The sequence below is a fragment of the Apodemus sylvaticus genome, chromosome 5, assembly GCF_947179515.1.
Source record: "Apodemus sylvaticus chromosome 5, mApoSyl1.1, whole genome shotgun sequence".
Lineage (NCBI taxonomy): Eukaryota > Metazoa > Chordata > Mammalia > Rodentia > Muridae > Apodemus > Apodemus sylvaticus.
The window spans coordinates 105,146,668-105,171,886 of record NC_067476.1 but is presented as its reverse complement, the minus strand read 5'-3'; the positions used below and the strand labels follow the sequence as shown (position 1 = coordinate 105,171,886).

The following is a 25,219-nucleotide window of genomic DNA, read 5'->3' as shown; positions in this document are numbered from 1 at the left end:
AAGGTTCTCTATCCAAATACAATGAAAAGACCTAAACCAGAACATAGCCATTCCTGAGTCTCAATAGATGTGTCATCTGTGAGAAGGACTTTCCTCTACAAAACACCCACATCCCTTGCTTGATACTTCCCTCACAGAAGATAGCCAGTATATGATCTTTGCCATGCTATGGAGAAGCAATGCCAAAAGTCTAAAAAAACAAAGAATCAAGCTAGGTGTGGTGAGTCACAGCTGAGCCCAGAAGATTTTTGAGACCAGAATAAGAATATCCCGATATATAGAGAAAAAGACATAGGTAAAGATAGGTAGATAGATAGATAGATAGATAGATAGATAGATAGATAGATAGATAGATAGATGATAATATATATGGAGAGATATTGATAAATAGAGATAGATGATACATACCTACACACAAATACAGAGAAAGAGAGAGAGAGAGGCAGACATGAAGAACCTATACAGTGCATTTCCAACCTACGCTCTGCTTCTTCCTCGAAAACACTTTTCTCTCCAATTTGGAGGTAATATTTATTCTGACAAGCAGTGGGGTTGTCTCAGGTAAACTGTTTAATCTCATGATTATGCCCCATGCCCATTTCAGGCTGGGCCCTTGTGTTTATTTCTTTTCCAAGGAAAATTATGGGTGCTATTTGAATAGTTGAAGAACAAGAGAATTGAGGGTATAAGTTCCCCACCTACCACAATGAGTGACAAGCAAGGCATGTTCAGAAGGAGAGGAGAATAAGCCTGAGTGGGAAGTAGGAAGCTCTACTAGGATTTAAAGAGTTAAAGTGCTTGAGGATCATTACTCCTGCTGTGTGTAACGGTAGAGATCTCAAATCAGCATACTAGTGTGCATCTCTTCCCAGTGTCTCAGTGTCTTGCTCAGAGGCATTCCTTTGCTAGCCTCAAATCAGCCGTGGAGTACTCAAATTATATATAGGTCAATGCTACAAATATGAGCTTGATGTATTATCTCTCCTACACTAAAGACTGCCAAGCTGTAATGGGAGGGCTAAGCCCATAAACATAATTTTAAATAAAGTTTTATTAGAACATGTCCATGGCCATTTATTTATTGCTATCTGTGGCTTCTTTCTCACTGAAATGTTAGGGTTGAGTAAACAGCCTAGAAATCTAGACTGTGTACTACTTTATCTTTCACATAAAGGACTACCAATTGACAATCTTACTGGTAGGTGAGCAAAAACTATGATATCTATATTTAAACAATGCTCAAAGAGAAAAATAAATTTTTCTTTCTTTCTTTCTCTTTTGGTAGGAGCATCTTACTATACTGCCCAGACTATTCTCATGCCCATCCTCCTTCTCAATTCAGCCTCCAGAGTGCTGGGTTGAGAGGCATGCACAGTTATATGAGTAAAAAAAAAAATCCACTCAATCATTTAATGCCAGAATATAATCCCAACCCTCAGGATCTTGAGGCAAGAGAAAAGCTATAAGTCAATGGTCACCATAGCTTATAAAGTGAGCACATAACAACACTCTATCAAAAAACAAAAAGAAAAAAGAAAAGGGGGAAAGTAGACCCAAAACCAATCAAGAAAAACAAACAAAACAAAATAAAACAAAACAATACAAAACCAGTACATTCCTGGGCAGAATTCAGATATAGCTCCAAGCAGACTGACCACAGAATTTACATTATTGACTGTCAAACTGCTAACCAAAGGATAAAATGTTGTTATTATAAAAATATACAAACTCAATTGTTCATCATAGATAATAGCACAAAATTGCACATACTACTCAATAAATGTTAGTCATTTATTATTATTATTGCTGTTGTTAACCATACCATGTTAGTGAGAAAGAAGCCACAGAAAACAAATTGGCATAGACATGTTCTAATAAAACTTTATTTAAAAATATGTATATAGGCTTAACCACTACAGTTTGAAAGCAATTGAGTCTTAAACACAAACAGATGTTAATAACCAGTGTGGAAGGCACAAAGACACTGGAAAGCCAGAGGAAAGTCTATCAGGGAAAGACAGCATACTTAAAACAGAGGTGGTGGCTATGAGAAGATAAAAAAGTGAAAGCTAGTTCTAAAGGCTTTCAGTCTAAATAGAATGGAAAAGGACATAAACGAGAACATAGCCGTTACTGAGTTGGGGTACATATGTTACCTGGGAGAGGACCTCCCTCCACAAAACATGCATATCCATTGGTATGCATGAGTGGTATATGTGAGACCCTCATTTTCTTGTTCCTCATTCAAAAAGCACCTATAATTTTGCTTGTAAAAGAAATAAACACGGAGATCACCAGCCACCATCTTGGCTCCGGCAGCTCAGCCAGGGAAGCACCTGACCTGCAGGGAGTCCTGCAGTTAGACGGAGTCCTGCTGTCCTAGGTCGCCACCATCTTGGAGCTGGCAGCTCAGCCAGCTCAGCCAGGGGTGCCTGAACTGCAGGGAGTTCCAAGATTAGATGGAGCCCTGTGGTCCGAGGACACCACCATCTTGGCTCCTGTGACCAAGCAGCCAGCTCAGCCAGAGACCTGTGCCACATCTGACACAGGGGAAAAGCCCACTACCTAATACTCTCTAGAGAACCAGGAGGAGCAGGTTAATCTCCACTGCCCCCTTCCACCGGGTGTGAAAGACCTGTGATACACCTGACATGGGGAAGATCATACTTACTGAAACTCACTTGAGAACAGACAGGAGCAAGGTATTATAGAAGCCGGGGGGCGGGGGGGGGGGAGGGGGCAGGGATTGGAGAATCAGCATCAGCAGAGTATTTGAAACCCATCACCAAGCCCTGTCCTGGGCCTTTGGCCCTACAGAGTGATCAACACTTGGAGGGGTTCCACATGGCACCTACCATCTTACTACTGGGCAGACCAGACAGGCAAGAACAAGTACACAGAGACAACAAGTATAGCATTGCTTGGAGCAGGACACAATAGAGCTTCAATGATACCCAGGAGTAGGGCAGCATATCAGCAGTCTGTGCCAGGGAAAACCCAGTCATCCAGTGGCGCAGAAATAGCCTTACAGGTCCACAGGAGGTTCAAGCACCAGCCAGCTACTGTTGTTACTAACCAACTAACGCCAGAGATAACCAGATGGCAAAAGGCAAACGCACAAACATTACTAACAGAAATCAAGGCAATATGGCAGCATCTGAACCCAATTTCCCGACAAAAGCAAGTCCTGGATACCCCAACACACCAGAAAAACAAGATTTCAATTTAAAATCACTGGTCATGATGCTGTTAGAGGAACACAAAAAGGACATAAATATATCTCTTAAAGAAATACAGGGGAGCATGAATAAGTTAGAAGCCCTTACAATGGAAACACAAAAATCACTTAAAGAAATTCAGGAGAATATGGGTCAACAGATAGAAGCCAATAAAGAGGAAATGCAAAAATCACTTAAAGAAATGCAGGAGAAATTGAGTCAACAGGCAGAAGTCATAAAAGAAGAAACAAAAAATATATTAAAGAAATACAAGAAAATACAAACAAACAAGGAACTGAGCAAAACCATTCTGGATCTAAAAACAGAAGTAGAAACAACTAAGAAAGCACAAAGAGAGACAACTTTGGAGATAGAAAACCTTGGGAAGAAATCAGGGACCATAGATGCAAATATCAACAGAATATACAAGAGATGGAAGACAGAATCTCAGATGCTGAAGATACCACAGAAATCATTGACTCAACAGTCAAAGAAAATGCAAAATGCAAAATGCAAAATGCAAAAAGCTTGTATCCCAGAACATCCAGGAAATCCAAGACACAATAAGAAGACCAAACCTAAGGATTATAGGTATAGATGAGAGTAAAGATTTATAACTTAAAGGGTCAGCAAATATCTTCAACAAAATTATGGAAGAAAACTTCCCTAACGTAAAGAGAGAGATGCCCATGAATATACAAGAAGCCTACAGAACTCCAAACAGACTGGAACAGAACAGAAATACCTCCCCTCACATAATAAACAAAACTGCAAATGTACTAAACAAAGAAAGAATATTAAGAGCAGTAAGAGAAAAAGGCCAAGTAACATATAAAGGAAGACCTATCAGAATCACACCAGACTTCTCACTAGAAACCATGAAAGCTAGAAGATCCTGGGCAGATCTCATACAGACTCTAAGAGAACACAAATGCCAGCCAAGATTCCTATACCCAGAAAAACTCTCAATCACCATAGATGGAGAAAACAAAGATATTCCATGATAAAACCAAATTTACACAATATCTTTCCACAAACCCAGCCCTACAAAGGATAATAGGTGGAAAATACCAATACAAGGAGGGAAACTACACCCTGGAAAAATCACCCTGTTTCCTAATTCACACAGTGAAGCTGGCTTAAAACTATGCCCAATTAAATTCCCGTTGAGCAAAGTCACTACAAAAGAGAAGGGGACATATAGGAGTCTAAGAGTAAATAGAAAGCACAGGTTTGGGGGTTCAACTCTTCACCACAAACCACCATTTCCTGGGAAGTGCAACGAGTACTTCAGAAATCAGCTAAATATTTGCAAAATGCATGAACAATGGAATCCTAGAATACCAGGTTAAACGGAGTATTAAAAAGAAAACAACAGTGATGGACTATACATGAGAAATGCTCCAAAATAAAGAGAAAAACATTTCAACCTTCTAAACTAACCAAGCCAACACAGAAGCACGTACACGAGTATCCATGAGCTCTGTCTTGCCTGGTCTGGCCTCTTGCTAACAGTACCAAGCTCTTTACCTTCTTTAATGGGACAGTCTGAGCCTTAGTATCTGTGCTTTAACTAGAAATTGAGTTGAGCAGTTTAACTGCCAGGTGCGTGAAAAATGAAGCTTTGCCTCTTCCTCCACGTATTTGTATGGAGGCTTTCCAGGTGTTGACTGAAGACGACCTTCTCACAGGCCGTCTGCCTCCACCCCGCGTGGAAGGTGGAAGACAAATGGCTGAGCATGCTCAGAAGCTCTAGCTAGGCATGACTTTGGTGGTCGCCACATCCAGCAGCAAAGATGTCATGACTTCTCTTAGTAAAACTATCTGCAAGATGTAGGCACTCTCCTAAGTCAGGGAGCCAGAGCCCGGAGTGACTGCCAGAATCTGGAGTTCTTCATTTAGCTTAATTCAGCTCAAGCTGTGGAAAACTTGAGACATCTTTCAGACCATCCCGCCCCATGAATGCACAGTGCGGTCCTGGCTAAGTCTTTACTACACTGTTTGGAAGAAAGAAATAAAAGCAGGGACGGAAGAAGTCGACTCGGGATCAACTGATGGTGTGAGAAAACAGTGAGGATTGCCCAACAAAGGGGTCCAGAACCTTGCAAAAGATCAAGTGTCTTATTTTATACCCAATTAAATACCAGTTGGACAAACTAATACAAAACAAGAAGAGACATGGTCTGGTATTGTAAAAATAAGACACAGGCAAGAGATTTTGTCTGTTGTCTTCTAACCACAAACCCATCACCTGAAATACCAGTTTTCGTACTGAAAGTAATGTATACAACACAATTCTGCTAGATATGACTTGGGGGTTTCTACCCCACCTTAGATCATTTAGTTCCCAAATAAAAGAAACAACCTTTCACATTTATAATAAGCCTTAAGTCACTAGAGCTGCGCAGATATCAACCTTCTACGATATTTTGTCTACTTCCCTGTCAATGACCTGGAGATATCACTCACCGTGTTCTCCCTGGGCTGCTCCTACTCCAACTGTCTGGCCCTCACGGCCATGTACTCACAACACACCTACCCCATGGCACCTTCTTCCTTCTTCCTCCTCCTCCTTCCTCCCCAAGAAGACTCCGAGAGAGGAGATGACCCATGAGGACATGGACAAGAGAAACAGCAAGTAACAAGAGACACAAGGCTGGGATATAAGTTAAAATAGCTCCAAACCTGCCCAGTCTAGGCTCACAGCTGGTAAATAAAATACCTGGATTGTGTGTCTTTTATACATGCTAGCTAGAATGATTAATTCTTTTGGGAGGATTGTTTTTTTTTTTTTTTTGTTTTGCTTTGTTTTTGTTTTTCGAGACAGGGTTTCTCTGTATAGCCCTGGCTATCCTGAAACTCACTCTGTAGACCAGGCTGGCCTTGAACTCAGAAATCCACCTCCCTCTGCCTCCGAAGTGCTGGGATTAAAGGTGTGCACCACCACTGCCCAGCAACTAATTCTTTTTACACAACTGGTTTTGAACTTAAGAGCAGATGATATTGTTGCACAGGAAACAGAGAAATTTACAAAGCTATCCAAAGGAAAATGGCAGCTGCATCTCACACACAAACAGGGACTAGTAATCAGTGTGTAAAGCTAAGAAGGGACTGAGCCAGGGTAAAGTCTGTGAGGGAATGCCAGCATGTTTAAATCAGAGGTGATAGCTATGATGAGCTGGAGAAGCTGGAGATAGCTGATTCTAAAGGTTCTCAGTCAAAATGCAATGAGAAAGGACCTAAACGAGAACATAGCCACTCCGGAGTCTCCATAGATGTGTTGTCTAGGGCAGGACTTTCCTCTACAAAACACCCACATCCTTGTTTGATCCAGCCCTCACAGAAGATAGCCGGTATCTGATCTTTACCTTGCTATGGAAAAGCAATACCAAAAGTAAAACAAAACAAAGAACCAAGCTACGTGTGGTGAGTCACAGCTGTATGCCCAGCTGAACCCAGAAGACTTTTGAGGCCAGCCTGAGTGACAGAATAAGCATGCCCTGATAGATAGATAGATAGATAGATAGATAGATAGATAGATAGATAGATAGATAGAACATAAGCACATAAACACATAGATACATAAATACTAGATACATAGACACATAAATACATAGCTATATAGATACATAAATAAGTAGATGGACAGGGAGACATGAAGAACCTATACAGTGAGTTTTCTAACCTACCCTCAGCTTCTTCCTCCAGAAATCTTCTCTCTTCAAGTTGGAGGTAGCATTTGTTCTAACAGGCAGTGGAGTTAACCAAGGGAAGCTGTTCTTTCTGTCTCATGACTATGCCCCATGCCCATTTCATGCCCATTTAAATAACTGAGGAACAAGAGAATGAGGGTATAAGTCCTGCACCAACCACAATGGATGACCATATTCATAAGGAGAGGAGAATAAGCCTGAGTGGGAAGTATGAAGCTCTACTAGGATTTAAAGAGATCAGGCATGGGCTGGAAAGATGGCTCAGCCGTTAGCACTGACTGCTCTTCCAGAGGTCCTGAGTTCAATTCCCAGAAACCACATGGTGGCTCACAACCATCCATAATGAGATCTGATGCTATCTTCTGGTGTGTCTGAAGACAGCAACAGTGTACTCATATAGGTAAATAAAGGGTTCAAGTGCTTAAGGATCACCACTCCCCCTGTGTGTGATGGTGGAGGTCTCAGATCAGCACATTACTGTGCAAATTGGTAATTGTCCTTAGTAGGTAAGTAAAAAATATCTATAACATTCATGTCTAAACTATGCTTAAAGAGGAAAAATAACTTTTGGGGAAGTGAAAGAGCACCTTACTATACTTCCCAGACTATTATCACACTCATTAAGACCAGAACTCATCTTCCTGTATCAGCCTTCAAGGTACAGAGTTGACAGGTGTGCACCACTATACCAACATGAAATTCCACTCACATATTTAACAGCAAGAATATAATCCCAACCCTCAGGAGTTTGAGGCAAGAGGACACCTGTAAATCCAAGGAACCCTAGCTTATCAAGTGAGTACCAGGCCAGCTGTGACTACAGAGCTATGTTCTATCAAAAAGCAAACAGAAGAAAGAAAAAGAAGAGACAAACAAAGATCCAAAACTAAACAAGAAAAATAAAACAAAACAAATGAACCATTCCTGGGCAGAGTTCAGCTATGGCTCCAAGCAAATTGGCCATAGAATTTACATTATTGACTATTAAATTGCTAACCAAAGGATGAAATGTTGTGATTACAAAAATGTACAAAGTCGGTTGTTCATCATAGATAATTACACATAGTAGTGCTCGATAAATGTTAGTCATTTACTATTATTATTATTACTGTTGCTATTCTTTTTTAACGTCATCCCAGCAGGCACTGATGGGCTTGTCTGTGTCATGGGCTTACGCTCAGTTAATTCTATAAAATACACACATGCCGTGTTCCTGGTCCTGTCTGTGAGTTAAGCAATCTGAGAAGGGGTAGCTCCTCAGACACTTTTCCTCCCTGCCCTCTCACCCCCAGGTTCTTGGTTGCTAACTAAGCTGGACTCTGGAACACCCTTACCTCCAGAGAGAGGAATGCCCCAAGCCGTGCTCCAGGCTGTGTCCTGGTGTCACTTCCTCCAGAGTTTTGCCTTGCTCAAGATTTCCACCTTCCTATAAGCACAGGTAAATGTGAGGTCAGTCATGCAGCCCTGTCAGGGGATCAAGAGACTGAGAGAGCAGCCACACAGCAGCCCACCACAATGAATTACCATGAGCTCCAGCCTGGGCTTCTCCATGCCTTTATCCACTGTGGCCCAGGAAACAGACTTTCTTCCCTCTGATTTCTCCATTTCCAGTTATCCCCTGCTGAAAAACAAACTCAAGGCTAAGGCTGGCTGATTTGTCATTCAGTCTTTGGGGCAAAGGAGAAGTTTTAAGGCCATATCCTCTTAGGAAACACAAAACTAACCTCTCTAAGAAGTCTGATGCTTCCATTATGAATAAGAAGTGGAAAGGTAGGGAACATATTAATATAATAAATAAGGAAAGGTAGAATTTGATTTCTTGTTGTAAATAATTATGGAAAAAGAGTCAATATGACAGACGAGACAAAGGTCAGGGAGGAAATGGAAAGAATCAGTGGGCCTCCCAGTGTCTCAGGACTTGTGTTGAAATATAACCCATTTCATCCCTCAAATTAAGAGTCGTGTATCGATGTTCTTTATCTTTTTCCTAGCGCAGGTCCCACTGAGCTGTGCAGAAAGGAAGGAGAGAAGGTGATATAGCTGAGGAAGCCCTGGGTGCCCAGTATAGCTGCGGAGGAAAACAAGAGAGATCCACAGATGACTCTAGGTAGGGTTCTCTAAGTAACAGAACGGGTAGAATGTGTATATAAGAGAGGGCTTCCAAGAATGACTTACAGTGTGCTGGGTGGGTCCACACAGCCCAGTCTGACAATGGCTGGAACCTGGGAACAGATAACAAAGCCAGATGCCTCAGCACTTCCAAATCTGGTGCCTTGAAGACTCCTGGAGAGTTGTTGCTCTTCAGTACACACTGGACCCTGGAGTGTGATGTCAGGGGATGCACAGCTGCAGCAGAGATTAAAACTCTCACCAGCAGGAAGTGGAGGCAGGCAAGCAACAGCTTCCTTCCTTTTATATAAGTGGTTATCATGACAAGTGCCACCCACTCTGGGGGAGGGGCTCTTTAAAACCTGTTTCCTACTTGAGCCTAACATTATATAGTTATCTCATTACCAGTGAAAATGCACTGGTTTTTTCCTCAAAATAATTGGCAAGGTCCCTGAAGGAATGCAAGCTTTTAGTGTTCTATGGCTCAACTACAACAATATAAATTTAAGAACATTTAATTACTGAAATCATCTCAGTCATCACATTACTGGATAAAGAAATGAAAACGCAGATATGTGCTTAATATATGCATCTATCTACTCAAACATAGTCTGAACAAAATTGGGACAGAAACATTTATGGCAATAACAATCCCCATTTCGACAACAGATCTTATAGCCTTGGCTGGAGTTATAACTATCTTCTACACCCATTCTCCAGTCCCTCCACCCTCAACAAGCACCTCAGGCACTCTTGGTCCTTTACTTGGAGAAGTGACCAATGCCTTTACTCTGGAAGGGTCTAGGCTATGTATCATCCTACCTGGGTTGGTTGTTGTAGTTTCCTGTTGGCTTTAATCACAGTGCAGATCTCTGGCATTTGATATGATCCTCCTCACCTCCATTGTGGGGAAAGAGTCCAGTTTCCCTTTGGTCTGGGTCAACCACCCCTCCTAACTCTATTGTTGCTTCCAAAGTGGCTAGAGAGCAATCTTGGCTTCCAGTTCAGTGGGATGTCTCCTGTACCTCCCGGCCGAAGTACTCCAACTTCTGGAATCAAGACTTCTACGCCAACAGTGCAGAAGCTTGTGAAAACACAAAGCAAAAGTTTGCCTAGCGTCTCACTGGGGATGCTGATGAGGTTCCATTTCCATTTCCACATCTCCATCGTGGACCTGTGAAGACTGAGTAATGGAGAAACCATATATTGGGCACTGGTTTGAGAATTGCACCTTCTGGAGACATTCCAGACTGCTGCCAGCTAGCTAGCTAAATATATAACTGCAGTTTTTTTTTCAAGGTGGACAGAGATATGTTCTTATTAGCATATATCAATTATATGTAAAGGATGGAATTAATTATGACATTTTCTTGCATGTGCATAGTGTACTTTGATCCTACCATTCTCTGCTGACTCCTTCTACTCCACTAACACTCCTTCTCTTCCAAACTAGCCACTCCTCTACTTCCACGTCTCAATTTTGTTTTCTTTTAACAACCCAGTGAATTTCATTAGGGTTTCTTTACAGGGTCATGAGCACCTTGCCAATACCTGAATACTTGTCTATACCTGAATAAGAGGTGTCTCCTTTCCCTATCAACCACCAACTGCCATAAATAAATGCTCAGGAAGAGGTGGGACTCCACAAGTATCTCGTTCCCTAAATAGAATATTGACAGTACAGGACTAACGTTATACTCATCTTGCATAAGTAACCATAGGTATGGTGAGTTCAAGAGTGCAGTAGTCATATCAGGCCCAGAAGTCATCATCCCACCAGCATCGACAACTCCCTTCCAGCTCAGAGATTCTTCCCACCCTCTTTCTGGGATACTCACCGTGTCTTTTATGTGGCTTAGTAGATGTCTCATTTATTGCTGGACAATTAGTGGTCACTAGTTTTGAGTACTTTGACCAGTTGTATCTCTTCAGTCACTACTGACCACTGCAGAAAAAAATTTCACTGACCTAAGCAGATAACTACTAACCTCTAAACATAAACAGTTACTAGGACACAACTTAATGGGAACATCATATCCATTTAGCAAAGCAACAGCAGTACTTCCCCACTGGGAAATATAATCTCTCTAACCACAGGCTTTTTTAACTGTGAATTCCTTCCTGGTAGTTTACATAAAACCTAACCAGATAGCAGTTGAGTAGCCCCAACCACTATTGTACTAATGGACTTATCTTATCTGGCCTATCAGTATTGTTGAACATAGAGTTCACAGCTAAGAGTGTCAATAACAATTCTCTCCCAACTCTACCAGGTCTGTTTTGGTAAAAAGAAGTCCATGCTGTTGAACCAATGTACACTTTCCATCTGTGCCACAATGACAAGTATGTTCATGAGCCAATTATGAGGAGGGAGTAAGAGATGAATCAGTATTCACAGAACAGTCAACCTATATATTTGGCTTTTAAAATTCTCTGTGGATATTAGGTTTGGTAAGTAACTGTATAAGACACAAATATCTTCATAATTGGGGTGGTCTGTCCACATACTCTTTCTCTAAATGTCATTCACTCCAATTTTCCAATTATATATCCAAGACTCTGACTATCCAGCCAAATCACTGCCTACAACAGTATATAAACATCAATATATAATACCACATCTGATCATTTTTATTCCAAGCATATTGCATGAGGATGACCAAATGTACTTCCCAAAGTACTACCCACTATGAAAATTTTCCTTCCCCAGTGTCCTCCATGTCTGCTCCAGAATGAGATAGTGATGTTACAGATATCCACTTCTTGGTGGACACTGCATAGCATTCAGAAGCATCTATAAAGCAGTCTTAGTCTTCTGTTTCTTGTTCAATCAATCATAGAGCATATCCAAAAATGCTTAAGGTGTACCCTTGGGGACAGAAGGTATTAGCAGTACTACACAGACTTTGGCCAACTTCGTCATGTAACTTCATTGTTCCTCAAGAACCTTAGATCTAATCATATATATATATATATACTCTTAATTAATGTGCAATGATACAGTTTGGTGGGTCATGTAACACCCAGATCATGACTGATAGTTCATATCACATGATAATTTTGTAGATCATTGTCAAATGCTCAGTTTCCACTAATGAAATCAAATTGCAGGGCAAGAGCTGTTCCTCAAAGGAAGAACAACAGAATACAGTAGGACCTTTTGCCAAAATTCCAAAAGCCTCCAATGGGATTCACCTATGGGGGGGGGGGGGTGCCAAAGACTTCAGATAGCATCCCTATCTGCCACTGATACCTCAAGTACCATTGGGTAATCTGGACCTGTGAAAAAACCTTCTTTTATTCCAAGAAACTATCCAAAACAAGTAGCCTTTTGAGACACTTGAAATATGTGCTGGAGTAACACACCCAAGTGAGGAACAGACTGCCTCCAAATCCAAACAGAGCCAGTCAGCAGCATGCTTCTCTCTAGGTGGTGGGAGGGGACAAATGCAACAACTTACCATTCACATACTAAGAAACACTTCTACCTGCCCCACACCACTGGGCTCTGAGAAATTCCACTGATGTAGAAGATTCTTGCATTTTGTGCAGGTTCTTTCCCATCATCTGATTGACATATGCTATACCAACAAGTCCAATGTGAGGTCTACTACCCACTCTCTTAGATCTAATGTGTCTTCAATAAAATGGACCACTGTGAGCACTGTGGAAGAGACCAGTGATCAAGATTAATGTGGAAGAGACCAGTGATCAAGATTATTGCAAACTAAGGACACTAGTAGCCTGGGCATTTAGTGAACTCTTGAAGTAAAAAAAAAAAAAGTACCAAGAAAAAAAAGCACTTTCTAAATCAACATTCCAATACCAGGTGCCAGGTGATACGCTAGTCTATTGAGAGAAAGAAGCCACATCTGGTATGGCAGTGGCAGTTGGAGTCACTGCTTAATTAAGCTTGTGATAAACAACTGTCATTCTCTATGATCCCTGTGTCTTTTGCACAGGATAGTAGGAGATGTGGTGGGGATCATCACCCTGCATCTTCCAAGTCCTTGATGGTGGCACAAACTTCTGTAATCCTCTGGGCTTTGCACATTAATTTTGACTTAGTATTTTCCCTGACAGGGGCAGCTCTATTTACTTGCATTTGTCCTTTCCAACCACAGATCAGGTTACCAATATGGGGATTCTGTGAACATTTAAATGTCTCCATTCCAACTATGCATTCTGAGACAAGGGAAATAAGTACAGGATAAATATAGGGAGGCACTAGATCCAGTATGAGTCAGACTTTGGCTAAAACTTTTTGGCCTGACTCTCATAAGCCCTTTTTGATTCTGAGCACAATGCTACCTTGGAGCTTCTGAAATCAATGTCAATTCAGAGGCAGTGTCTCCTGGGCCAGAGGAGGCCTGATCTGACCACTTCCTTTTCTCCAATGTGACATTACTCTCATAAAAGTTCTAGGTCCCCAGTTGCCAGGAATGCTGAGAGAAAGAAGCCACATCTGGAACAGCAGTGGCAATTGGAGTCACTGCTTAATTAAGTTTGTGATAAACAACTGTCATCCCTATGTTCCCTATGTATTTTGCACAGGTCAGTAGGAGATCTGGTGGGGAACATCACCCTGCATCTTTCAAGTTTTTGATGGTGGCACAAACTTCTGTAATCCTCTGGGCTTTGCACATTGGTTTTGAGTTAGTATTTTCGCTGATAGGAGCAGCTCTATTCACTTGCATTTGGCCTTTCCAACCATAAATCAGTTTACCAATGTGGGGATTCTGCCAATATTTAAATGTATCTATCTCAATTAAGCATTCTGGGACTGGGAAAATAACATAGGATAAGTATAGGGAGTCACTGTACCTAGTGTGAGTCAGACTTTGCCTAAAACTCAATGGCCTGACTCCCATAAGCCTCTTCTTTGACTCTGGACACAATGCTGCCTGCAATCTTCTGAAATCAATGTCAATTCAGAGTCAGTGTCTCCTGGGTGAGAGGAAGTCTGATCACCTCGTTTTTTCCAATGTGGTGTTATCCTCATAAAAAGTATAGGTCCTGAGGGAAGGAGAGAGTCACAGGGAAACTTTCTGGTATTGGAGGTTCTGTCTCAAGGGGACCTAATCTCCCACTCATCTGGTGGGATCTATATCTGTAACTGACTCAAGATTAAAAATCAGTTGAGGAGACCTTGATTCTCTATTACAGTAACTGAACAAAACTTTTCTTTCCCTTCTCTGAAGTTCCTTTGCTTTTAGAGATCAAGCAAAAACTTAGTTGACACCCAATCTATTTTGCTTCTGGAAACACCATGATTAATGAGGCAGTGCTAAAGTTTATGTGAATCTGTATGCTGTCTGTTTTTGGAAGTACTTTCAACCTTCTTTTCTCCAATGTGATGTTATCCTCATAAAAAGTATAGGTCCTGAGGGATGGAGAAAGAGTCACAGGGAAACTTTCTAGTATTGTAGGTGGTTCTGCCTCAAGGGGACCTAATCTCCCACTCATCTGAGAAGATCTATATCTAGAAGTGACTCAAGATTGAAAATTAGTTAGGGAGACCTTGATTCTCTATTAGTAATTCAGTGAAACTTTTCTTTCCCTTCTCTGAAGATCCTTTGCTTATAGAGACCAAGCAAAAACTTAGTTGACACCCAATCTATTTTGCTTCTAGAAACACCATGATTAATGAGGCAGTGCTAAAGTTTATGTGAGTCAAGCCATTACTGTGCTGTCTGTTTTGGGAAGTACTTTCAACCTTGGATAATTGCCACATAGACCTTGTTTCTCCCTGATCACTTGAGATGGGAGGTTGGTTCATATGTACTTGACTATGAATCATAAAATTAACTCTGGGGCCTATGAACCAAGGACTGCACACTGGACTTGAATTACACAAACCTTCCTCAACTAACAGGAAATTTAACCATAACCTGGAAGTAAAAATCACTAAAGGATGTGTATGTGCCTGGTTTCCACAAAAGCCACAGGTGTCAGATCCCCCTGAAACTGGAATTGTAAATAGTTATGAGCCATGATGTGGGTTCTCTGGAAGATAGCTAGTGCCCTTGACCACTGAACAGTCAGTCTCTCCAGACCCCTTCCTTTGGGATACTAACAGAAAGGACTGCCGACATTAACAATGGGTCTTCCCTCTTCAAATAATCTGGTCAAGAAATTTCCTTACAGGTGTGCCTAGCTTCTTGTCTTTAAAAAATTCTTGAAGCCAGGTAGTGGTGGTGCATGCCTGTAATCCCAGCACTCTGGGAGGCAGAGGCAGGCAGATTTCTGAGTTCAAGGCCAGCCTGGTCTACAGAGTGAGTTCCAAGACAGCCATGGCTATACAGAGAAACCCCTGTCTCGAAAAACCAAAAAAAAAAAAAAAAATTGTTTCCATATCCAGTCAGCTTGACAACATGATTAACCATCAGAAGCCCACCCTTTGTCAACTTGATAACCACTCACTTGTCTTTATGTCATGCTTAATTCCCAAATAAAAACAATAACAAACTCATAATTCTGCCTAGTATAACTGTCTCACATAAAACCATATGCACATTACTTCTTTTTCTTCCACAATAGGTGGCAAAGTTGCTTAAGGAACATTTAATATCTCAGTATCCCATAGCCTGAATATGATAAAACACATTTGTAAAACTTAACTACTGATATCTCAATGTTATACTAAATGTAAAAGGGAGGGTCTAGAGAGATGGCTCAGAGAGTAAGAGTATTTGCTGCTCTTGAAGAAGGCCAGAGTTCAGTCCTTAGCATCCACATCTATTGGTTTATAGTCACCTGTAACTGCAGCTCCAGTGGATCTGAAATCCTCACTCCCACACATATGCACGTGCTCACACAGACATACCCATATAGAAAGTAGAAACTTTTGGGTTTTTGGAAAGTCAGTTATGTCAAATGATGTTTTCCTGAAGTAGGCATATGTGAAAGGATGTTTTGCTAAAGCAAATACATGAAAGGACAATAATAAAGAATTGTTCACTAAGGACACAAATGTATTCATTTGCCTTACATTGTGTTGTTGAGTTCCATTTGTGGTAATGCATAGAAAAACTTGCCAAAGAGCATCTCAAGAGGTTCTGGAGGCTTCTTGCCACTTCTGAGGACTTGGGCTGTTTGGCAGAGTGATATCAGCTAATACAGACTCAGTGTTTTACTAAGACAGACTCACATGGTGAAGCAAGACCCATGGGAGGACACTTGATGTTTGGAAAGAGTATGTACAGGACTCAACAGACAGTGACGGTGGGCTTGCATAGCTAGCTTTGCTGTGCTTCTTCTTTTTTTTTTTTTTTTTTTTTGGTTTTTTGGATTTGTTTTTTTCAAGACAGGGTTTCTCTGTGTAGCCCTGGCTGTCCTGGAACTCACTCTGTAGACCAAGCTGGCCTCAAACTCAGAAATCCGCCTGCTCTGCCTCCCAGAGTGCTGGGATTACAGGCTTGTGCCAGCACTGCCCGCCCAGCTTTGCTGTGCTTCTTGTCTTGCATCTTTTGTCTTTGCTGATCTTCACTTCATTAAGTGCAAAGAACTTCTCCTGTTGTCCCTGATGGTCCTGATTGTTCCTGCTAACTCATGCCAATTCAGTGGAGTCCTAGCTGTTTATACTAGGCTGTGTCACTGCTGCTGATTTGTGTTTACTCTATCAACACTAAAGAAGTAGTACTACTGGTATTTTTTTTAAAGTGTTTTCTGAGTGGATCAAGTTGCCACTGCTAATTCCTACAAACTAAACTGCTCAGTTCCTTACAACACAGATTAGATTTGCTCCAAAGAACAGTTTCTAAACAGATCCAATCCCCTCATATCCTAATAACCTTTCTTCTCCACTACCTCTGGTGGGTGGTGGGCTAGAGAGGAGGTTAAAACATTTAATACCATATAAAAAAAAAACATTTAATACCCATTATTAAAAATAGGTTTTTAAAAATCTAAGTCAACACATATACATATAAATATAAATTTTAAAGTAAAGGGATTTCTTTATGTGATGAATACAGGAGGGCTAGAAAAATGGTTCAGGGGAAAGGCATTTACCAACATACAGATGACCTGAGCTCTACCAGTAGGACCCACAAGAAGCCTTTCACATTGTTCTCTCGCTTCCACTTATGCTCTGTGGTACATGTACACACACACACACACACACACCTCTTGACTGGTGTTTATAACTACCTTACTCTATGTCTTAGTCAGGGTTTCTATTCCTGCACAAACATCATGACCAAGAAGCAAGTTGAAGAGGAAAAGGTTTATTGAGCTTACACTTCCACGTTGCAGTTCATCACTAAAGGAAGTCAGGACTGGAACTCAAGCAGGTCAGGAAGCAGGAGCTGATGCAGAAGCCATGGAGGGATGTTTCTTACTGGCTTGCTTCCTCTGGCTTGCTCAGCCTGCTCTCTTATAGAACCCAAGAGCACCAGCCCAAAGGTGGTACCACCCACAAGGGGCCCTCCCCACTTGATCACTAATAGAGAAAATGCCCCACAACTGGATCTCATGGAGGCACTTCCCCAACTGAAACTCCTTTCTCTGTGATAACTCCAGCCCGTGTCAAGTTGACACACGAAACTAGCCAGTATACTCTACTATCTATTTCATAGTCCCTCCACCATTAGCAAGCACCTCAGCTGGGTGTGGGATTTTACCTGGAAGAGTGAGCTATACCTTCACTCTTAAAGGTCTGAGGCATTTAACATCCTGCCTGACTAGGTTGCAGTTTCCCACTAACCTAAATTATAGGATATGCTAACATCAAAAGACCCCCTAAAGGACCTCTTGCACTACAGACATAATCTGCCTTGTAGAGAGGAGTCCAGTGATCCTTTATTAATCTGTGTCAATTACTCTTCCTAATAATATTAATTCTTTCTTAGTCCATTGATTCAAGGTCATTAAAAACCAAAAGCAGCTAGGGGGAAGTCTTAGCTTTCAGTTCATTGGGAAGTCTCCTGTGCTTCCTGGAGAAAGCATGTCCTCTTTAGGGACAAAAGCTTCTATGCCAGCAGAACATGAGCTCCTAACAAAAGAAACATAATTTGGCTGATGGCTCACTGGGGAATAGTAATGAGTGGTACCATTCCAGTGTCCACATCTTGATCCCTGGACTTGGGAGTCCTGGCTATGGAAGAAACAGTACCATACCCTGAACACTGATTCAAACATAAACAGTCCCTGAAGAACCCTACCTAGCCCTGCACTTCACCTGGTTGTCAGGTCACTGTGTCTTTAAAAGTCCATTCTGTTTGTTAGAGTTTTTTGTATATTCCAGATACTAACCTTTTGCCACTGGCAGGAAAATATTCCCTGTTCTATGTGCTACTTCTTCATTCAAGTGACAGTGTCCTTTGATATAGTGATTTTAATTTCATGAGATCTCATTTATTAATTGTTGGTCGTAATACCTATGTTGTTATCATGCTGTTCAGAGAGAGCTTTTCTGTACCACTGATATAAAACCTATTCTCTACTTTGTCTTCTAGAAGATTCAAGTCTTTTGTGTTTAGGTCCTCGATCCATTTAAGTTGAATTTGTGCAGGGTAAGAAATATAGATCTAGGTCAGTCCCTGCAGCCACTGCTGCCACAGGCTGCCCTCAGCCAATAGCTTGGTGCCACCTCTGGTGGTAAGAGTCTTGGTAAGAGTCTGTAGCTGACTTGAAGAGGAGGCTGACTGGGCAGCAGTGCAGGGGTCAGGGCACTCCTGGGGTTCTGCAGTGGGCAGTGTCTCCATGGGTCCAGCCAGCTGCACCCCGTGCTGTGAGTGTTTCCACGACTCCAAGGAGATAGCATTCAGAGTTCTTGGATAAGTTGGCCTTGTGAGGAGCTGGTGATAATCTAATTCCAACTCTAGGTTTTCTGTAGGCAAATGGAGAACCATGAGCAGCTTTACTAGGGAAGAATTGGACTGCCATATCCTCAGAAGGCTTCACTAGTAAGGACATTCTGGACCACAAACATCAATGACGTCTCTTCCTCTGATGATAAGGATGCTTTCTATGTTGTGGACCCCAGAGACATTCTAAAGAAGCATCTGAGGTGACTAAAAGCTCTTCCCTCTGTCACTCCCTTTTATACAGTCAAGTGCAACTACAGCATAGTCAATAGTGAGCACCCTGGCTGATATTGGGACAGGATTTGACTGTGCAAGCAAGAATGGAATGCAGTTGGTGCAGGGGCTTGGGGTGCCTCCAGAGAGGATTATCTATACAAGTCTTTGTAAACAAGAGTGCTTCCAGTAATGGAGTCCAAATGATGACTTTTGACAGTGAAACTGAATTCATGAAAGTCACCAGGGAGACAGGTACGCAGGGATAACCTGAGTAGAAAATCGCTTGGGACACGCCCCGCCAGGACTTCACCAGCACCACAGCAATCTGTGCCAGGGGAAAGCAGGTCACCCAGGGTTATTGAGATAGGCCTGCAAGCACACAGGAGGTGCAAGTGACAGCCAGTGACAGCAGGACCAACTGACAACAGAGATAACCAGAGGGCAAAAGGCGAATATAGGAACATTGATAACAGAAATCAAGGCAATATGGCACCATCCAAAAACAATTCTCCCACAACAGCAAGTCCTGGATACACCCAACACACCAGAAAAGCAAGATTTGAATATAAAATCACAGTTCATGATGCTGATGGAGGGTTTCATGGAGGACTTCAAGAAGGACATAAATAACTCCCTTAAAGAAATACAGGAAAGTGGCTAGAGCGATGATTCAGTGGTTAAGAGCACCATCTGCTCTTCTGAAGGTCCTGAGTTCAAATCCCAGCAACCACATGGTGGTTCACAACCATCCGTAATGAGATCTGACTCCCTCTTCTGGTGTGTCTGAGGATAACTACAGTGTACTTACATATAATAAATAAATAAATCGTTAAAAAAAAAAAGTCCTGCCAGGAAAGAAAGAAAGAAAGAAAGAAAGAAAGAAAGAAAGAAAGAAAGAAAGAAAGAAAGAAAGAAAGAAAGAAAGAAAGAAAGAAAGAAAGAAACAAAGACAGGAGAACACAAGTAAACAGGGAAGCCCTTGAAGAACTAAGGGAAAATACAACAAAACAGGTGAAGGAATTGAATAAAGCAATCCAGGAGCTAAAGATGGAGGTAGAAACAATAATGAAATCACAAAGGGAAGCAACATGGGATATAGAAAACCTAGGAAAGAAGTCAGGAGTCATGGATCCAAGCATCAACAACAGAATACAAGAGATTGAAGAGAGAATCTGAGATGCAGAAGATACCATAGAAAGCACTGATAAAACAGTAGAAGAAAATGAAAAATGCAAAAAGCTCCTGACCAAAAGTGAGAAGACCAAACCTAAGGATTAGAGGCATAGAAGAGAGTACATATTCCCAACTTAAAGGTCTAGTAAATGTCTTCAACAAAATTATAGAAGAAAACTTCCCTAACCTAAAGAAAGAGATGCCCATAAACATACAAGCCTACAGAACTATAAATACATTTGGCCAGAAAAGAAATTCCTCCTGTCACATAATAATTAAAACACCAAATGTACTAAACAAAGAAAAAATATTAAAAGCAGAAAGGGAAAAAGGTCAAGTTCCATATAAAGGTAGGAATTACACCAGCCATCTCACCAGAGATGAAAGCCAGAAGAGCCTGGGGCAGATGCCATACAGACCCTAATGGAACCCAGACTGCTATACCCAGCAAATCTCTCAATTACCATAGGTGGAGAAACCAAGGTATTTCATGACAAAACAAATTTACACAGTATATTTCCACAAATCCAACCCTTCAAAGGATAATGAATGGAAAACACCAACAAAAAGAGGGAAACTACACGCTAGAAAAAAGCAAGAAATGAATCTTCTTTCAACAACCCCAAAGGAAGATAACCACACAAACATAAAAATTGCATCAAAAAAGCAGGAAGCAACAATCACTATTCCTTAATACCTCTTAACATCAATGGAATCAATTCCCCAATAAAAAGATATAGACTAACAGACTGGATACGTAAACAAGACCCAACATTTTACTGCATACAGGAAACGCATTTCAGTGTCAAAGACAAACACTACCTTGTGGGAAGCCATCCTGAGCTATTCGGACTATTGCTTACTCATGGCCCTAAGGTGGTGGCTGCTAAAATATAAGAACAATTAACTAGAGCCTCTCCCGCGGGCATCGGTTTAGCCATTGTCTTGAGATAATTGCAGAATGGTCCTGCCTGCATCGTCACCCGCCGACTCCGGTAATTGCGGTGGAAGGAAGTCCTGAGATAACTGCGGCAGGCTCTGGCCTGTGCAAACACCTGTGGTCTCCACCGGAGGACCCTTATCTCTTCCTGCTAAACTGCTAGATTGCCCTTCCTTCCTTTGTCCTTGCCTTGGGGTACGCCCCTCCTGAAAGCCTTATAACCTGTGTACCCCAGAACATTAAAGGAGGCTTTGACACAACTCAGATTGGCTTGTCATTCTTGGTGCTTGGCCTCCCTCCTTCTCTACCCCCCTTTTGACCCGCAGGTAGCACCCCTTCAGAACCCTGGAATAACTGACCCGCGGGACGGGTTACACTACCTCAGAGTAAAAGGCTGGAAAACAGTTTTCCAAGCAAATGGTCCCAGGAAACAAGCTGGAGTAGCCATTCTAATATCCAATAAAATAGACTTTCAACCAAAAGTCTTCAAAAAAGGGATGTCATCACAGAGGGACAGTTTATACTCATGAAAGGAAAAATCTACTAGGAAGAACTCTCAATTCTGAACATCTATGCTCCAAATACAAGGGCACCCTCATAGTAAAGGAAACTTTACTAAAGCTTAAAGCACACATCACACCCCACACAATAATTGTGGGTTACTTCAACACCCCACTCTCCTCAATGGACAAATCAGGGAAACACAAACTAAACAGTGACACAGTCAAACCAACAGAAGTTTTGGACCAAATGGATTAAATAGGTATCTATAGAACATTTCATTCTAAATCAAAAGAATATACCTTCTTCTCAGCACCTCAAGGTACTTTCTACAAAACTGACCATATAATTGGTCACAAAACAGACCTCAACAGATATGAGAAGATCAAACTAATTTCATGCCTCCTATCAGATCACTATGGAGTAAGGGTGGTCTTCAATAGCAACAATAACAACAGAAAGCCCACATATACATGGAAGCTGAACAATGCTCTACTCAATGATATCTTGTTCAAGAAAGAAATAAGGAAAGAAATCAAAGCCAAAGGCAAAAAAATCATCAAACTCTGGGCTGAGATCAACCAAGTTGAAACAAAAAGAACTATACACAGAATCAACAAAACCAGGAGCTGGTTCTTTGAGAAAATCAACAAGACAGATAAACCCTTAGCCAAACTAACCAGAGGGCACAGAGACAATATCCAAATTAACAAAAATCATAAATGAAATTGGAGAAATAACAACAGAAACTGAGGAAATTAAAAAGATTATCAGATCCTACTACAAAAGCCTTTACTCAACACAACTAGAAAATCTGGATGAAATGGACAATTTCCTAGACAGTTACCAACTACCAAAGTTTAATCAGGATCATAAAGACCATCTAACAGTACCATAACCCCTAAAGAAATAGAAGTGGTCATTGACAGTCTCCCAACAACAAAAAAAAAAAAGCACAGGACCGGATGGTTTTAGTGCAGAATTCTTTCAGACCTTCAAAAGAAGACCTAACGCCAATACTCTTCAATCTATTCCACAAAATAGAAACAGAAAGAACACTACCCAACTCATTCTATGAAGCCACAATTTTGCTGATACCAAAAACCACACAAAGGTCCAACAAAGAAAGAGAACTTTAGACCAATTTCCCTTATGAATAGAAAAGGAAACTGGGAAAGAGCCTTGAGCACATGGGCACGGGGAAAATTTCCTGAACAGAACACCAATAGCTTATGCTCTAAGATCAAGAATTGACAAATAGGACCTCATAAAATCACAAAGTTTCTGTAAAGCAAAGGACACTGTCAAAAGGACAAAATGTCAACCAACAAATTGGGAAAAGATCTTTACCAACCCTACATCCAACAGAGGGCTAATATCTAAGATATACAAAGAACTCAAGAAATTAGACTCCAGAGAGCCGAATAACCCTATTAAAAATGGGGTGTTGAGCTAAAGAAAGAATTTTCACCTGAGGAATATCAAATGGCTGAGAAGCACCTAAAGAAATGCTCAACATCCTTAGTCATCAGGGAAATGCAAATCAAAACAACCCTGAGATTTCACCTCACACCAGTCAGAATGACCAGGATCAAAAACTCAGGAGAAAACAGGTGCTGGAGAAAGAGGAATACTCCTCCACTGCTGGTGGGGTTGCCAGCTGGTACAACCACTCTAGAAATCAGTCTGGTGGTTCCTCAGAAAACTGGGCATGATACTACCGGAGGACCCCACTATACTACTCCTCGGCATATACCTAGAGGATTCCCCAGCATGTAATAAGGACACATGTTCCACTATGTTCATAGCAGCCCTATTTATAATAGCCAGAAACTGGAAAGAACCCAGATGCCCCTCAATGGAGGAGTGGATACAGAAAATGTGACATATTTACACTATGGAATACTACTTGGCTATTAAAAATAATGAATTCATGAAATTCTTATGCAAGTGGGTAGAACTGGAGAATGTCATCCTGAGTGAGGTGACCCAATCACAAAAGAACACACATGGTACATACTCACTGATAAGCGGATATTAGCCCAGAAGCTTGGAATACCCAAGAAACAATTCACATATCAAATGATGCCCAAGAAGAAGGAAGGAGTGGTCCCTGGTCCGGAAAGGATCAGTGCAGCAGTGTAGGGGAATACCAGGACAGGGAAGTGGGAAGGGGTGGATTGGGGAACAGGGGGAGGGAAGAGGGCTTATGGGACTTTCAGGGAGGGGAGATCCAGGAAAGGGGAAATCATTTGAAATGTAAAAAAAAGAAAGTCACCAGGGCACAACTAAAGGCACAGTTGGTTTTAAGGATTGCCACTGATGATTCTAAAGCAGTTTGTTGTCTCATTGTTAAGCTTGGTACCACACTCCTCTCCTTCTTGGTCATGATGTTTGTGCAGGAATAGAAACCCTGACTAAGACACCACAGCTTGTGCTCCTTTGTAGAGTCTGTTGAAAAGTTAAGAACATAAGTCTCTGGACATCGGTTAGTTTTATTCCTCAGGCCCTCCTTCACTGTGTCTGCCCTTGCTCTCAGTTTAGATGTGCAACATTCAAGTTAATATTTATAGATTTCTGACTATTTTGCAGGTCAAAGAATTGTATGGGAACTTCTTTTGGGGTCTAATACCTGCTAGATAAGAACTACACTCTCAGGTAATTCTGCTGAAGATTTTAACATGTATAACTGTAGTAGCATTATCCACCACTGGACTAGATAACGAGTGACATGTAAAGAAGAGTCAGCAGTTTTGACCTGGAATATGTCTCCTAGAAAAGAGTATAAACAGGACTATACATGACTCCATGCCAAATAGCTGATAGGAATTCTCTATTAATCAGTTTGACTAATGTATAAGCACTCAACATCACCCCGGCAACTGCCTTAGTTTCTGGGGACCCAAAGACAATGTCTTTGTCAGTCAGAATTTTAGGAATTACTAAGTGTGGCATCCTGAACTCCAGGATCCTGTAAAACAGGGCAGACATGGGGATGAAGATATGATAGGCAAAAAGACATTATCCAAAAAAATCTGGGATGAGGTAGGCTGTGCTAGCTTTGATGGAGACCACCTACTACTTAACCTAGAAACTCAGTGTGTTTGTTACATACAGAACAAAGAAGAGGGGGTTACATAGACTTGGGGTGCCAGATCTCTGTAGATGAACTTGGAAGGCTCTAAACACTTGGAAGGAAAACACTGGTGAAGGTTGATGCTTTTGGTACACTCTGTCACCATTGACACATGGACCAGTGAATGGCTTTGCCTGACCAAGCCTGGCCATGGGAAGGCTTTGCTATTCCCATGGACCTGAGCCATTGGGGTTCTTCAAATAGCCATGATCATGCCAATAATACACATTCACTTAGGAGTTCATCTGCGCCCCACAACTAAGACAAGGCAGATGTGTCAAGAAAGCTGGTAACACTTGGCTGAAAAGGGGACAAGCTGAAGAAGGAAGGGCAGTGCTGAGAAACAGATTAAGAGATATTGGGATAGGTAATCAAGTAGTTAAGGATGCAGGGGGCACTTTGTT

At 41.5% G+C, this 25,219-nt stretch overlaps 1 protein-coding gene across 3 annotated transcripts in view; it reads right to left on the bottom strand.

Annotated features, from left to right (window-relative positions):
- Slc28a2 (solute carrier family 28 member 2) overlaps positions 1–25,219 on the bottom strand; it is a 119,924-nt gene that overhangs the window by 17,785 nt on the left and 76,920 nt on the right. The window contains exons 1-2 of one of the 3 annotated variants that reach the window (XM_052183435.1): positions 8,456–8,536; positions 8,266–8,357 (exon numbers count right to left, since the gene is read on the bottom strand). The exons of the other annotated variants lie outside the window; for them this stretch is intronic. Coding sequence (XP_052039395.1) covers positions 8,266–8,357; positions 8,456–8,536 — 173 coding nt within the window. Of the gene's footprint in view, positions 1–8,265; positions 8,358–8,455; positions 8,537–25,219 lie in introns of those variants that run through there. 3 annotated transcript variants of the gene reach the window in all.